The sequence below is a fragment of the Egretta garzetta genome, unplaced genomic scaffold (assembly GCF_000687185.1).
Source record: "Egretta garzetta isolate BGI_Z169 unplaced genomic scaffold, ASM68718v1 scaffold56, whole genome shotgun sequence".
NCBI lineage: Eukaryota > Metazoa > Chordata > Aves > Pelecaniformes > Ardeidae > Egretta > Egretta garzetta.
Genome location: NW_009260182.1, coordinates 7,682,917 through 7,698,800, shown reverse-complemented (window position 1 = coordinate 7,698,800; position 15,884 = coordinate 7,682,917). Strand labels below are relative to the sequence as shown.

At 49.4% G+C, this 15,884-nt stretch overlaps 2 protein-coding genes across 3 annotated transcripts; one reads left to right on the top strand and one right to left on the bottom strand.

Moving 5' to 3' along the window:
* The first annotated feature begins 134 nt into the window (after nt 1-134).
* CUEDC2 (CUE domain containing 2) lies at nt 135-12,244 on the top strand. Of its 2 annotated transcripts, XM_009642030.2 has the most exons (8): nt 3,506-5,777; nt 6,625-6,768; nt 7,087-7,148; nt 8,145-8,278; nt 9,407-9,577; nt 9,918-9,979; nt 11,624-11,684; nt 12,076-12,244. In XM_009642030.2, exons 1-8 carry the CDS (start codon nt 5,704-5,706, stop codon nt 12,220-12,222), a joined length of 855 nt encoding a protein of 284 aa, XP_009640325.1. In that variant the 5' UTR covers nt 3,506-5,703; the 3' UTR covers nt 12,223-12,244. The 2 variants fall into 2 exon arrangements, with proteins under 2 accessions (XP_035753192.1, XP_009640325.1); XM_035897299.1 differs by lacking the exons at nt 11,624-11,684; nt 12,076-12,244 and adding an exon at nt 135-219 and having other exon boundaries at nt 5,684-5,777; nt 9,407-10,210.
* On the bottom strand, nt 10,622-15,760 carry FBXL15 (F-box and leucine rich repeat protein 15). Its single transcript, XM_009642029.2, has 3 exons — nt 15,516-15,760; nt 14,256-14,758; nt 10,622-13,879 (listed from the first exon to the last, which is right to left on the bottom strand). Exons 1-3 carry the CDS (start codon nt 15,696-15,698, stop codon nt 13,690-13,692), a joined length of 876 nt encoding a protein of 291 aa, XP_009640324.1. The 5' UTR covers nt 15,699-15,760; the 3' UTR covers nt 10,622-13,689.
* Between the last annotated feature and the right edge of the window lie 124 nt (nt 15,761-15,884).

Here is a 15,884-nt window from a genome sequence, read left to right as displayed (position 1 = left end):
GGAAAGAGTCCCAAGTGACATGAAGCATAAAGATGCCGACATACTGAGAATGATTCGGTTGTGCTCCCTGTCCAACTAATTCAGCTTTCCTGTCTCATAAAGGGCTCCCTCGTTCTTGGTTTGGGCCAGGCACTCACAGGATGGGCCGTCAACTCCTCTGCGGGCACTGAAGTCACTGGTAAACACCGGCCGTGAACACAGGTGATAACTCCTGCTCAGGTAAGGGTCCCGTGTCAGCAGAGCACCCATCCAGTGTAGCTCTCAGGTGGAGGGAAGAGTGGCTGCTGGCATTACTGTTTTCTATTACTGTAATTTAGCGGGGCTAAGTTATTAACGAAAGCCTTATTGTAATGTTAGAGCACTAAGCAGTTAATGGTGTTAACATGCACAGCGATCTCAGCCTGCTTTCCCATGGCAACCACACCATGAAAAGTCCTTTCAGGGACTTCTTTAGCAAGCAAAACAAAAAAATGGGAGCAATGAAATTACGTCTGTAAGGTGTTACTCAGCCTGGAAAGTTTTATTTTAAGCCAGCAAAGTTTCAGGAGGTAAAGCAGGTCAGTGGAATATAGCTGCAGCTCACACTGTCCTGCAGGTCTGGCTTTTGAGAGATTTCCTCTGAGGCTATATAGCTCAGGCTACACTGACGGCTCCTTATATCCCAGGGGTCTGCAATTCCCCAAGCACAGGCACGCAGACGCGCACAGAGCTGTATGAGACATGCTCTGTGCTTTCTCATAACAAGTTTTCGGAGAGTGCACAGTGAACCATCCCTGTCCCATTACTTGCTTAAGAATGATTACTGAAACTTGACCTAAAGGAACCCTCTCGAGGTGTTTTAGCTGATCCCTCAGCTGAATCAGTTTCACCTAAACTTTCTCTACCCTGTTCTGAGAAACAGCCAAAGCGTACAACACCCATCTCCTTCCACTTGCAGAAACCTTAGCTCATTGGTAGGCAAATTTCTGATCTCGTAAAAGTTGATATACATCCGAATGGCAGTTCCTCTTGGCTCAGAAACATTTTCCTAAATTGCTCTCCTGAAGTCTATCTTAATATAAGGTCCAAGGCACAATCAATCATTCCCATCCCATCAACCATTTGAGAATGCTTACTGAAGTCTGAGTTGAAATGATCTAGCTGTATGCAAACATCCCAGATTTTCACCCTTTTTTTTAAGGAAGGCAGATTCATATGAATTGTTGAAAAGTAGGCAACATTTTTTGAATATAGCATAAGTAGGTATTTCAGGCACCCCAAGGATGATGGTACTTTTGGAGGGGTATTATTTCTGCAGCTGTTTTACAAAAATACCCCAAATTTGACATTAACATGTTAGGAAGGAAGATCAAGAGTGATGTAGTTTACCAGGTTCTCAAGACAGACAGTAGGGTGGCAAACTCTGTTGAGCTGCTGGCCAAAGTACCTTGTACAGATGATGAATAATTTTCACATTCACGTTCTAAGAACTGATACCACTTTTCTCTGCCTGAGGTGAAGAAATAAGTATGCCACGTGATATGTGGATCAAGTAAGCACTCCTGATATTTCAAACCAAGCCTGTCGTAATGTGATGACATACACTGCTCCACTGCTCACTCTTTAATAATAAACCCCTGTGTTTCAAGACAGTCTGAAAAGTGACAAGGATTTCCAAGGGTTGAAGGTCTCTTGTTCTGCCAGTGCAAAACTGTGAGGCTATAGCTGAGGGCAGAGCAATAGGAATACCATTGCTTGACTGTATGTTTTAAAAAAGAGATTCTGTGCAACATGTTAAGCAGATCCACGTTGTAATGACAAGAAATGCAGAAGGACTTTCATAAACCTGACAACTACTGAAGTGATCTTAAAATCCACAGTGCAATTACGGCTGGAAGTTTAAAGCCATGATGCCACCTTTTCAGTAAAAATTGAGCGCTCAGGAAAGTGATTTCTTCTGCCTTTGGCTTTCAGATCGTTCAGTGCATTATAAATCTCTCCTCCACAAAACTGTGCACGTAGGATAAGCCCTTCTAGTAAATCTCCCCCTTAACTATTGCAGGTCACCACTGGAAGTGTGTTGCATTTGAAGGTATAATTCATAGGGTGGTTTGGTGTCCTGAGTTACACAATTCTAAACTCAGCTTTGTGGGGAGGAACATGCAGCAACATCAGTTTGTTCATTGAAGAATCTCTTTCAGAATGTTTGTACAAAGGTTTTTAATCAGCGCCCTCTATTTCAAGAAAATACCCACCGAATCTGAAAGGCCAGAGGACCTTCAGGACTTGTCCTCCACAAGCCCCATCTGGCCAAGACCATTGTGCAGTACAGATCCCCCAGATGTTAAGTTTTGTAAGATCTCCCTCTTTACTGGGGAATAAAATCTCTCCCCTGTGGCAATAAATGACCAAATGCGAGTGTGTTTGTCTGTCTTGGTGCCTCTGGTTTTATAGGAGCAGAGTTGGGTTCTTCAGGTGAAAGGATGATGGCTGACCTTTGAAGAAATACTTGATCACCTAGCTGCTTTCTGTCCTTCAGTGTAAGACTGTGCTTTTGTCACTTAAAGGGTTTCCTTTCTTCAAAGTCAGGCTGAAGGTGGCAGCTTGCTTTCCCTGGATGTAAACCTTAAATCTGAGTGTGCTGGTGGATGAGTTTGTCTGAGATGCCAGAGAGAATTTATACCCAGTGGTTAAAACCTGCCACCTTCTTTCCACTCACAGACGCAAGGAAATAGCTTTTGCTCAGATACAGCGTGGTAGCTCCACAGGAAAACACCTGAATATTTTCAAACACTTCACAGCAGCATTTTTTGTGGTTGTCAGAGGTTGGGGAGTGGATTCAAGACCAGTTAGTGATTGGCCGTAGCTACGACACTCCTGTTGCTGAATTACTTTTTTCTTGTCCCAGTCTGACACTTGCCTGCAAGTGCCTTTGATTAAGGAGATGAGTGACTTTTCCTGTTCTATTGATCAGAATAAATTACCAGCAGCTAATTTATGGACCTCGCAAAAGTGCCTTTGACATGGTGAATTGTGCTCTGTTGTTCAGGTAATTGGGTTGTCAGGAAATGTTATTGGTTACTCTACAGTTATCTCTTATAGAACATTGGCCTGTTTCATGCAAATGGACAAAATCTTTTAGACTTCCGGTTCCCAGGATGTGTCTGAGTAAAAAGGAAATAAGCATTCTTCTTGATGGTAGAAAAAACATTTTGACTGCTATATGCTGATTTTCCATCCCTGGTTGCCAACATTTGCAGATTCAGCTCAAAATGTGGGACAAACATGCTGCTTAGGATAGTACTCTTGCCAACAGCTAGACTCAAAATCTTACCAGTGGCTTTTTGATCTGAGAAGGGTAGAACAAAGCTCACCTGTTTTCTGGGTATGTTGCAAAGATGACAAAGATAAACTCGGTTCTGTCACACCACTACAGAACACAGAAAACACACAGAAAGAGCAAATGGGGAGCTGGAAGGTATTTTTACACATGGTTGTTTTTACAGACAGCTTCCACACTTGCAGGCCACGGCATCTGCAAAAATGAGAAAAATGCAAACAAAGGGTCCTCGTGAGACTGAAAAATAAAAGATCAGGAGCTCACTTGAGATGTTTGCATGAAGAGCTCCCACCTGAAAAAGTCTGGGCTGTTGTTCTCCTCTAATGCTGTGAAATGGGAATTTTCTAATTGAAATTAGAGGAAGCAAAGAAACTTTTTAGCTTAAGACATGAACAGCAAATAAATAATCCTTTCTGAGTATGCCTTCCCCTGGCTGTTTCTGCACGTGCTGTGTTTGAGTACATGTATGTTGGTCATATAGTGCTACAGCATTTTTAACTCATCGTTCATTGCCCCAAGTGAGAGATACATATAAAGAAAGGCTTGGTTTCTTTTTTAGTTACTGGATCTAGGTCAGTGGGAGGGCTGATACTAACAGTAGCTGCAGGAAAGTTTAGGTGATTAGATGGCTTTTGCATTTAGCTTTGAACACAGTGAAATTTGGGGCAGTTCTTCTGTATGAGTGTGCCTCACTGTTTGTGTCCCGCTGCTGTGAGGTTCTTTCTGTATTTGTCTCCCTATTGCCCCAAGGAAAAGGTACTGGCACAGGGATTCAGTAAGAGGTGGTCCTTCAGGCAGCAAAACTCGCATCTGTTCAAAGTCCTGAAGAGCAGAGGAGCACAGGCTGGGAATATGTGATGAGGAATCACTGTAGGGAGATGCAGCATGGGGCGCCATATACCCAGCAGAGCACTTTTGCGTACGCCCGTGTCACAGCTTTCTCCCTCAATATTGAGAGTCAAGTCACTAGAGCCTCAGCGTGACCATAGCCAGAGGGAGGGCGGGCTGGCTGGGGTGTGCTCCCCGGGCCAGTCACAAAGAGAGGAGTGCATGTGTGCTCTTGGCACCTGCAGTGGTGGCCACATGCAGCGCAGAGCTTGGACGGGCTCTGAGACTGCAGATGGACCTGCCAACAGGCTGCTGGGCTTTGGGTCTCTCTAGGTCCCACAGGAGCAGTGCTGAGCACCACGGGGTGGTTTTTCTTTGTATCCTGCTAGCTTTGGAAGTCTCATCTCTGGAAATGCCAGACCTTTTTCACTCCCATGGGAGCCGTCTCTCAGCAGCAACTTGCACGACTGCTCTGTAAGGTCTGCGTCAAACAGACCTGGACAGGTCTTGGTGTTGGTGTGGTTGGAATGAGGGAGCCGCACTGGTGGGAGCATGATGACCTTTGGAAGCTCGCTGGCTGATGACCGCATCAGTTTCTCTATACGCAGGGCTAGTTTCCTTCCTTGGGAAGAACTCTGTGCTTACACCAGGAGTTTGTTCACCCAGCAGCTTTGTAGACCCAAGGGGAAAGGAATGGTTAAGGAATGGCTTTTCTCCACCCAATTCAGTCCAGGCCTAGTACTGGTAGCTGAAGGAGGGCTGTGGGCAGCCCCCCTCTGCCATTGCTTCTGTAGGAGCTCTGTGATTCTTAGAACTCCCCTGAGTTTTGGGTTATCAAGCGCCCCTTGTTGCAGCTGCATCAACTGCAGAATGGCTCATTTACCAAGCACAACAAGGGGCTCCTGTTTGGGCAGGATTCCACTGGCAGTCCATGCCTGAACTGGAGACCTTTGATATTTTGGCTGGCAGACTAGTTGTCTGTGCCCTGCTTGGTATTTCCCTGTAAAATACGCTCTAGGTTGTCCTTTCTTTAGGAGACATTACCCTTCCTCCCACTTGTTTTTGAGTCCATGCATCACTGTGAATGCTCTTAGCTGGAAGGTCCACCCCTTTCTGCACTGAGCATGCAAACCCACTACCAGCTGCTTCCTTGCCAGACAGCACAGCATTCCAGCTTAGGAGGTGTCTTTGAGTTCCTGCAGCTGGACACATCTGCATTTCCAGCTTTGCTTCCTGGAAGGGACATTTTAAATGTACAGCACAGCTGCATACTGCCAGAAAGAACAGGAACAGGAGAGCCACAAGAGATTGGGCTGCTTTGGGCTGGTATTTCCAGTGATCCTTACACTGCTGCTTTTTGTGGATGTCTTGCCTGCTGTTACCCAGGGATGACAGGACACATTGGAGGAATTAATGAATTGTTCTGGTGAGAAGAGTACACTTGCCTATGACACGCTTACCTTTTGATCGTGTTGATATTTCGATCTCCTCCTTGCCTTTGAAATTACATGGAGTTTTCTCTTTCCTCTTTTTTAGAGAAAAAGGTTTAGAGAGACATGGAGCTTGAAAGAATCATTCGAGACACACTGACATGCTTCATCCAGTCCCACATCCCTGCTGCAGACCTCAGGTATGTTGAGATAGGAGGATCAATATAATTGTTTTAGCTTGATCTCTGTGCTAATTGTCCCTCTGCACATTATACTGAACTCCAAGTGGAGCTTTGTAGCTTCCCTGTGCTTTGTGTCGCTTTGCCTTAAATCCAATCCAGGATGCAGGTAATTTGCACAGACTCTGATGTGAATGCTTGAAGAACTATCGTTTAGCATTGCAATCTAGCAATGTCATTTATTTGACAACCAAGATGATTAATTTCCTGTCCAGCAATACACATTAGAATATGGGATTCCCTTCATTCCATAGTGCTCCCAAAGGGCTTTCTGAGCAGCATAATGCTATGTCAGGACTCTCCCTGTTTTGAACTCTGTCTGCATGCAGAGATACAGCCACCTTGAGGCTGGAACACAGCAGCTGGTTTTGCAGCCGGTGGCAGCAGAGGCACAAATGTGGAGAGCAGCAAGTAGAGAACACCGCATCCCATAGAAATTGCAACTTGACAGACTACGCTGACCTCTCCTGAAACACCAGTCAGTGTAGAAATGTCAGGGTTTGAGCACTTGGAATATTTTGGTTAGCTCAGATGAAGCACAGCCTCTGGGCACATGCTGGGGCTTCCATCCAGCGCTGCCCAGGAAGGAGGACAGCATGCAGTATTTTAACTGTAAACGTTTCCCACTTAACCGCTGACCACCTGCTACCTGGTTTTACTGGTGGGATCTGCCTGTAAGATACAGTCCACATAAGTTCTTCTGCTGCTGTATTAGAAAGACACAAGGTTAGGGGGAATGGGGATGGAGAGAGAAAAAATGGGCCGATTGATGCTGCTGCTATGTCCTGTGTTCTCTCTCTCTCTTCAGTGGGATGGATGATGTTTTCTTCTCTTACATTACGGGTGTCCTGGAAGAGCTGGGTTCACCAGAGTCTTCTGAGGAGACCTTTGATATGGACACCTTTGTGGAAATGATGGAGGCATATATACCTGGTTTTGCAGAAATCCACAGGTATGTGAATGTTACTGCTTCGTATGTGCATGCCATGCAGTGGGGGCCTGGACCCAAGCCCCTAAGTACCATAAATTCTTTTGTTATACTTACTTGAAGAGGTATTAGTACCAAACCATTATGATTAAATCAGGCTTTGCCTGAATACATAAATGCTAATCCCATTATAGTTTGCAGCTAGGTCCTCGGCCATCTGAAATACCAATTTATTTTATTGAGCTTCCCATCAAGCCTTGTCTTTCTATAAAAAGGTGGCCAAGTAGGATAGGCTACTGCTCTTATTCCTCACACTAATTATACAGCTTCTGTCTCTTGCAGCGGGGATGTTTGTGAAATGATGTTCTCTCTCTCAGAAAGGCTTGGTGAAGCTCGCAACAAAGGTGAGTTACACAGACCATTTCAGCACAAGAAAGTATACTCTGCACATGTTTTCAGTATTAGTGTTTGGAGTTGAGCAATGTCATCGGACAAAATACAATCTTGTTTGCTACATTTAGGATCTCATAGGGTAGCCTGAATTGGTTGGCAATCTTTTTTCTAACAGGTAGCTATATTAATCAGCCCCAAAGGTACTTCCCACTAAAGAAAAGATGGTTGACGTGCCTGGATATTAAACCTTTCAGGACACACCAGTCTGGGGTTTGCTTAGCTAGCAACATCACTGCTGCCTTAACAGGAGCCAGAAGGCTGTGCATAGAACAGACAGTCCTGTCTTACCTTACTTGCTGCTTTCTTGAACTTGACAAAACCTACTGCTCTGCTCTTGTCCCCTGCATCCTACCCTTTGAGGATCCTGAGGTAGACGGAGCATGGAAGGACAGCACCATGCCAGTTTTAGAGAGGACAGAACAGAGGTGAAATGATTCTTCTCACAGTGACACAGAAAGAGCCTGTAAAGAGAGATGCGTCAGAGTAACGTGATCACAGGATGTGCTGGCTCACATACAGCCTGGGGACTGAATCCGTGTGTATTCCCAAATTTAAAATGAAAACCACACCTTAGTTTAAAGTTAGAGCAAACACCAGGGAATTCTGAGAAATGTAACAAAAATACCTAAGTACCTACAGACAAAGTGCTAGAGGGCTGAAAATTGACAGGTAGAATTGAATTTGCAAGCAGCCCATGCTGATAAGGCCTGGAAATGCAGCGCTCAGGCACTCCAGCGTGCACTAGCACTGCCTTCCCGCGTGTCAGTGTGAGCAGAGCTGCAGCTGTCCCCGCTGAGGACAGGAGGAACAACAGTGCTTCCCAGGCTTGTCACTTAAGAAGGGATTTGCTTTGGCACACAATGCACTAGCAATCTAATGCCAACAGAAAGCACAGAGCTCTAGCCTTAGTGGCACTGCTCCTCAGGAGGTATCACTATGTCTTTAAGAAAAAAGTGGCCAAAAGGCTGTGGAAAGCGGGAGCGAAGCACCCTCTGAAGACCTGACCGAGGGCCAGGAGCCTGGAGCTGGAGCCTGCAACGGGGAAAGGCTGTGCACTCCAACAGACGGAGCCAGGGCCCAGGTATGAGCACCCCACAGAGGATCAGGAGCACTGGGGACAGTCACCCAGCACTAGGCTACCAGCACCACCTGAGGGCATTTTTCTGGCTCTGGAAGGAACCACAGCATAGGCTGTGACACAGCATCACTGGTGTCTGTGATCTCCATTGTATGGCCTGAGCAAAACTCTGTCAGTAAGTGGAAAAAAAATTATGTGCTGACAGAAGAGTGTGAGCCATTGCTCTGGCTCATCCTTTCCAGCCACTGGAAAGGCTGAACCAGAGCAATGGTTGAGAGTGCCTGTCCCAGTGCCCTCAGAGATCCCACAGCAGCACCATGGGGCACCTCTGCAGCACTAGCCAGGCTCCACCCCACTTCACCCTCTTCCCCTAGCCTCACTCCACAGTTTTGAGCTGGATCACCATTTCTCTCCCCAGCTCTCATGCAGTATCTGCACAGGAAGCAGTCACATCTGGGTGTCAGTCCTGAAGACGCCGGTCCCACCCTCAGTGACCTTCTGTGCTGTGCACTTACTGAGCTATACAGCACTGAGTCATTGGCCCAGCGGTCCTGATCCTGCAGCACCATTCAGCATGACCCATACTACAGGCATTGCAGCACCTGGCAGATCTCCCCCCGCCTCCTTCCCCCAAGCTCTGCTTGCTGTTTCTCCAGTATTGATCTCTTCCTGCTCTGCAGCGCATTCGTTCTGTGCCCACAGCCTTCTAGCAAACGCTGCCGCTGCGCTTTCTTATGATGTAGCCACAGGTCCCTTTCTGATCAAAGCACATGTAACTTCACAAGGTGAGCAGGAGTTCAAGCATTCGCACCACAATGTTCAGAAAGCTCACTCCTAAGGAGACACATAGCACGGCCACAGAGATGAGCCAGTAGTTCACAGCAGCCCTACTACCCCTACTTCTTTAAAGTTGAAATGCTGGGGGAGGAGACTGAGGAAGAGCAATGCTTTGTGCTTGCTAAGGTACAATCCCCTGGTTAGCTTCAGGAATGGGATTTAGTCACGCTTGTAAGGAGAGAGTCTTCAGCTAAAGGCAAGCTGAATTGCCTGACAGTGCAAAAGCAGAGGGCCTTTTCAATAGCCCTCTCCTCGCTGTATCCCCAACTTACCTCTGTCTCTTGCTCCAACTAGGAAGGCGATGACTTGAAGGATGGGGTGGAGCTGCTACTGGAGATGTTCCCAGCCTGTACCGTGAACCAGGCAGAGAAGGCACTCGCCATGGCCTTGGGGAACCTGGAGGAGGCAGTGCAGTTAATTGTGGAGGAGAAGGTGGAAATTGGCCCAGCAGGTGCGGGTGTGAAGGTACTGTACTCTGAGCTGGGTGGCAGCGGGCCAAGGAGCAGGGCAGAGCTCAGGGCCAGACGGGTGTCCCAGCTGTCTGCTGCAAGCAGAAGCTTTGACCGCAGGAACTTACCTTGCAATGAGCCAGGAGGATCACCCAGAACAACACCCCCTCTCCCTCCCTCAGCTCTGAGCACAGGCCATGCCCACAGCAGAGCCAGCACCCCAGCAGAGCTGTGGCTGGCACCCCCCTTCCCACAGGGGCTGAAGTGCACCAGCAGCCGAGCTTACTGAGCTAGTGGGGGGCATCTGTACACCCCACATGTTGTGCCACTCACATGCCTGCCTTGTCTCCTCCCAGGAACTCATACGGCCACGCAGAGCACCCAACCACGAGGAACTAAAACAGGTTATCCTACAGAAGTAAGTACCCAGCAGCAAAGAACCCCTTATTCTGCTCCCAGTAAAGGAGATGGTGGCAGTTTGGGGAAGGTCAGAATGATAATGTGGTCTATAAAGAACTTGGGGTGGAGAACGCTTAGAAAGGAGGCTGCGAAGCTGATACGGGTATAGCTGAGCACATCTAAGCACAAATGCAATCATCAGGTGGGAAACAAACAGGTTTGGGTTTCTGAAACAGAAACAGGTTACCTGCACCAGCTGGGTCACAGCACTGGCCCTATGTGAGGTTTCAGCCTCCTACAGGTGTAGTGGAAATCACAGTACCATTAGCTGAGGTCCCGGTTAAAGGTTCAAGGCACAAACTTTGTGCTACAGCTCAGATAACACATGGTGACTTGTAGAACTACAGCAACTCATTCATCCCTCCGTCCTTGGAGACAGTCCAAACAAGGCTAAAGATATCTTTAAGAGACTGCCTGTACAGCAACACTGGGAAGATTAAATCTCAGTTGCTGAAAGTGTGAATTCAATGCATTTAAAAAAACCTCTCTAAAGTCCCCCATGGACTTCCTGGGAATGAAAGTGGCTTTAGATTGGTTTCATTTCCGAAAGCATTTAATTTTCAATAGGAGAACCCACACTGTGGTTTCATTGATCTGCTTTAAGATCTCAGCTTTCATGAGTACCTCCTGCAGGCATGCAGATTCCATGTGTCTATCCAGCCACGTGTTTATCCAGCCAAGTCTTTTCCACCACTTCACATCCTCCCCCATGACAGAATAAAGAGCTGATGGGCTAGGGAAGATAAAGCAGGGCAGAACAGCATCCAGGCAGAATTAGCAATCCCTGTCCTTGCCTGTCTCCTGTGCAGGTTTGTTTCAGAGTAACATGCAAGGGAACAAAAAAGCACCAGCTGATAGTTAGTTTCTGGGAACTTCACTTTAATGACATTTTGGCAACATCCTGTACTTTAAACATCACTCAAGCACAGGTACAGAGAGCAGATCACCATAGCTGAAGATACACGGGAGCAACTATACTAACTACTGAGGGAGAACTCACGGTCAGCTGTGCTGTCTGCTTGCTAAACCAGCACCAAAGTCTCAAGAGTAGTAACTCAGCAGTACAGCAAGCAAATGCTTGGGTCCTGATGTTTCAGTCACACAGGGAATGAAGTGATGCTTTTATGAAGCTGCTTCCAGCACAGACCCGTTTTGTAGTAAAGTAGGTGGAGTGTGAAAGGAACAGCATCTCTTCAGGGCAGAGGCAGCCAGCTTGGTCCTGTAGTCTCACCTCTGTCTCCTTCGGCTGCCATCACTTGGGCTGAAAAGGAGCAAAGCCGCCCCAACAGCGGAGCACACCAGACCTCGGCGCCTCTCAGTTCTGCAGGGGCTATCTGCATTCTCAACAGCCTGAGTTTTCAATACCCTTTGCATACGGCCAAGGATGCTACTCCAGGAGAATCCTGCTGGATTCTCACCAGAAGGACCAACACACCTCTTGCTAGTTTCATCCAGAGGGGAACATTAAGTGCTCCTAGCTGCAATGTAGGCAAGTAGGACGTATTGCACAGCCACAAACCAGTCAGGGGAGAAAGGACATAGGCTGTGAATAGCCCCAAGCAATGCGCATTACAGTGTTCACTAAATGCGTCTTGTGTTTCAGATATATGATGGTGGATAGTGCAGATGATCAGAAAACACATCGGCCAGCTCCGCCCAAAGAGGTAAGAAGAGCAGTCCCAGCTCACCAGCAGTTTGAATGTCCTTTGGCTACAGGGTTTGAAAATCAGGCTGCAAGTCCAAAAAGCAAAGGGGCAGGCCAAAGACAGGCTCATTCACAGAGCCCACAGGTCAGCTAGGAGGGAAGATTAGCTGAGCTGCGGTGCTGCAGGGGTCTGTCAGTTCCTACCATTCCTGCCTAGCATGTCTCCTGCTCCCCCTCATCAGACAACTTCCTTCCCAATTCTGTCCAAGATTCACAACACAAACAATGGGTAAAGCAGCCCACCCCAGTCTTCCTGCACCTGCCCCCGAGAACACAGCTCTGCTGCTGCTTGTCCTTTCCCTAGCAGTATGGCTGTCCATTTACTTGGTGTTAATGTCTTTCCTCTCCAGGCTCCCAAGAAGCTGATCCGCTATATCGATAACCAGGTGGTGAGTACAAAGGGAGAGAGGTACAAAGACATCAAGAAGCCTGAGAGTGAGGAGATGAAGAGAACCTACATCAGCCTCAAACCAGCCAGGAAGTACAAGTTCCACTGACAGCCAGGTTCTCCTGCTCTTCAGCCTCCACCTCACTGGCCAGGCATGGCAGGATGGACACGTGGCACTATGGATAAGGGGACTCCTCCACCTGCCACTAACTGGAACTAACCTGGGAGCCAGGACACTGCTTTCAGCTTCCTCAACTAACCCGGATGACAAGGAAGAACCTTCTCTCCTTGTGTAGCTGTCCCTCTGCCCCCAGGGGCATACCGCAGCAGCTCTCTGGGGCCTGGGCATTCTCTGCTATTCCTTGCATGGGACATTTTTAGATCTAAGGTGTGGCTTGTGCTTTTGCAGCAAGCTTTTTACAAGTCTGTGTGCACTGTTGCTTTAAATTGAGTGCCAGTGTTAATTAAAGATGATGTGAGTTGGTGTGTATTTCAGCCGGAGCATGCATGTACTTTACAGACACCACTTCCAATCCCTCCTGGGGCCAAAGATAGGAGCAGGGTCATTCTCTCTTCCCCTGATTACTCTCTTCATCATGTGCAAAAGATGTGGTTGCTGTTTGGTTAACCAAACAGTTAATTTGTGGATAAAAGGACTGAGGCTGAACTCCAGACCAGAGTCTGGCTCTCCCCACCAACACAACCTGCAGCACTCTATAAACTCCAGCTGATGGCATGCCCAGGCCTCCTGCTGTTTCTCACCACGACTGAGTGCCAAAGCTCCAGCCACACGACACAGAGCAGGATATAGTAGCAGGCTTGGGCGCTACTGAAATGTTAAGTCAGAGTCTGGAAGAAACAAACGGCAATTACTAACTGTCTTCAGTGACGAAACAGCTAGGTTTGGTGCTTTTCTGTCAGTGAAAACAGCTAGGAGCATGTTCCCCCTGAAAACAACTCCCACCTTGCACCAGCCTAAACCAGCACCCCAGGGCTGGACACACTGCGTGCACCAAGGCCATGCCAGCCCTCTGGTGCCAGGCTGTCCAGTGGCTGTGGGCTGGAGCTGGGCTTGCTCTGCCCTCCTCCCAGAGGGGCCTGCCCTCCACCAAGAGGAGGGCTGGCAGCTTTTCTGCTTTCTGCTCCAGCTGGCCTGGTTTGTTCCCAACAGCTCTGCTGGCATGCCCTGCACACCCACCCCAGGGGACAGTCCCCATCAAACAGTCTCCTGCTCTCTGGACAGCTGCCACTTAGAGATTTAAAATACAACAAATAATAAATTCTATCTATTAGCTGGCCTGGCCAAGGCCTGTTCAGCACCATGATGTTCCTGCAAGTGACCTGCTCTCTCCACGCCACTGCAGAAGGAGTTACTTTCCCCAGAGGCACCAACGAAGCCCACTCACGAACACCCAGTGGCTGCTAAACAGCCCCAGAAGAAAGAGTGAGCCCCACTTGGGCCAGCCTTGCCAACGGGACCGACCTCTCCCTCTGCACGTCCCTGCAGCAGACAGTTCCGGCATCCTCCCGGGATCCCAGCGTCATGTCAGTCCCCCCCTCCCCAGCAGCAGCAGTTCTAGATCTGGAGGTTAATGAAAGGGGCGAAGCCAACCACGTCCTGCAGGAGAACGAGAGCCCGCTGCAGCGGAGGTTCCACATCCAGCTCAACCCCACGGCTTCGAAGGATGCTCAAGCTGGACTCAGCCACGTTGTGGCAATGCTTCACCTTCAGTGAGCGCAGCTTGGGACAGTACTCAGCCAGGACCCTGCCAAGAAAGGGAGCACATGCAGGTTGCAAGCCAGGATTCCCAAGTGCACCACTCGCCCTCTTCTCTACCCCCAGCAGCCCAGCGCTCATGACTGTGCCACACATGCACCACCCTTTGGGAGCAGCACCCTGGTGGTCTGAGAGAAACTCGAGAGACATGTTCCCCAGCATATCACAGAGAGTAGGTCTGGGATCTGACCTTTATGTTAGTAGAACACAGTGCCTCTCCTGAAGGGCCTGCTAGCAGCTTCTCCCCCAGAGTGAGCTCTCACTGCTTTCAGCATGAAGAAATCTGACTTTTCTGTCTGGTTCTCTTCCTCTCCCCGCCCCAGACACCTGCCATCCCCACCCTGGCTCCCCATGTTAGTGAGTACCTGATGGAGTCATTCTTGACTCGCAGACACCCCGTGAGGTCCAGGTGCTCCAGCTCAGGGCAGCACTTAGCAATCTCCTCAACTGCCACATCGCCCACATTGGCATTGACAGCCAGTGACAGAGACTTAAGCCTGCTGCACTTCTGCACCAGGTAGCAGATGGCCTCGTCCTTCAGCTGGCGACAGGCCGTTAGGTCCACAGCCTCCAGCACCTTGCAGTGGTCAGCCAGGCTGCGCAGGGACAGGCTGTCCACCCACTCGCAGTGAGCCAGGGAGAGCTGGCGCAGGTTGGGGCAGCTCAGCGAGATGGCCACCAGCACATGGTGGCTGAGCTGGGCACAGCCCTTCAGCTGGATCTGGTGCAGGTGGTGGTTCTGCCCGATGACCGGGAGCAGCTCCCTGTCTGTCAGCCAGTCGGAGCAGTTCTGGAGCGCCAGCTGCTGCAGTACCTCGTTGTCCTTCAGCAGGTTAATGAAAGCAGCTCGAGGGATGGCAGGTCCGATCTGCATGGAGAACCCAGGAAGAATGAGGCATCCCCCAGGGTTTCAGATCAGCCTGATCCTCACCAAATACTCTCTCCCCTCTTCCCTTTCACTGTGACAGTGGTGACCAAAGCCACCCCCTCTCCTCATCCCAGGGCAAACCCTGCCATCAGGCTCTCCTCCCCTCATGCCAAGGCTACTGCCACAAGCCAGACGACACTCCGGCTTCTCCATCCCCCACCATCACCCCTGCATATATATATATACTCATGATGAGCTCCACACCACTGCTCTCTAAAAACTCCTTGCTAGACCACTCTGTGTCCTCACAGAACAGCAGCTACTCCCATCTTTCCAAGTCCCAGGCAGTGTCTCCCAGAGCAGCACAAGCTTTCCCTGAAGACCAAGCACAGAGTTATCTCCCCTCAGACCCACTCTATTGCACAACCTCTGTGAGGACCAACAGGCCGTGCCACTGGGAGCTGGCTTGTGTTTCTGCCAGCCAGCCAGTGCCCCATAATGGCCTGGGTGGAGCTTCCAGGCTCACTCCTCCCAAGGCCTCTTGCTAAAGACACTGGCATTGCTGGGCCCTGAATCACTGCCTCTCCGCCCTGAGCCCATCGGTCCAGCCTGACACCCCAGCCATTAACCCGAGCTCCTCAGCAGAAACCAGACTCCTTGCTGGGGTTTTCTTCTCCCCATGTAGTCAGATGCTCCCCTGCTAGCTCCAGAGCAGCAGGACGTCTGTGTCTCCCCCAGCCTCTGAGCCACCCAATACCTGGCTTGAGTCAAAGCAGCGCATGTTGGCCAGGTACAGCTGGATGAGAGACTGGAACGACTTGCTGACCCTCTGCAGGCTCAAGAGCTGCTGCAGTGGCAGGTGACAGAGGATATGTGGAACCAAGATGTCTTCCCAGGGCAGGTCCAGGAGGCATCCCCTGGAGGGGGTCAAACTCATCATCAGACGCCAGGGAGCCAGGCTACGGAGGGAGCCAGGCTAGATCACCTCACACCTGCTGCCGGGTGCCTTTAGGACAAACAGCCAGAAAGAAAGACTCAGCGGCGTCTCCCCCAGCCAGCCCACAGGGTATAAACCCCCTCGGCTAGCAGGGCACGCTCCTGCGTCACCTCCTCCCCCGCCTGGGAT

What these genes read in the sequence shown, in the direction of transcription:
- FBXL15 (XM_009642029.2), bottom strand. Translation starts at nt 15,698, where the DNA reads ATGATGAGTTTGACCCCCTCCAGGGGATGCCTCCTGGACCTGCCCTGG. An exon ending in GCTGCTTTGACTCAAGCCAG is followed by an intron (nt 14,759 to 15,515) that starts GTATTGGGTGGC and finishes TTCTCCATGCAG; the next exon opens with ATCGGACCTGCCATCCCTCG. An exon ending in GTCAAGAATGACTCCATCAG is followed by an intron (nt 13,880 to 14,255) that starts GTACTCACTAAC and finishes CTTTCTTGGCAG; the next exon opens with GGTCCTGGCTGAGTACTGTC.
- CUEDC2 (XM_035897299.1), top strand. Translation starts at nt 5,704, where the DNA reads ATGGAGCTTGAAAGAATCATTCGAGACACACTGACATGCTTCATCCAG. An exon ending in ATCCCTGCTGCAGACCTCAG is followed by an intron (nt 5,778 to 6,624) that starts GTATGTTGAGAT and finishes CTCTCTCTTCAG; the next exon opens with TGGGATGGATGATGTTTTCT. An exon ending in GGTTTTGCAGAAATCCACAG is followed by an intron (nt 6,769 to 7,086) that starts GTATGTGAATGT and finishes TGTCTCTTGCAG; the next exon opens with CGGGGATGTTTGTGAAATGA.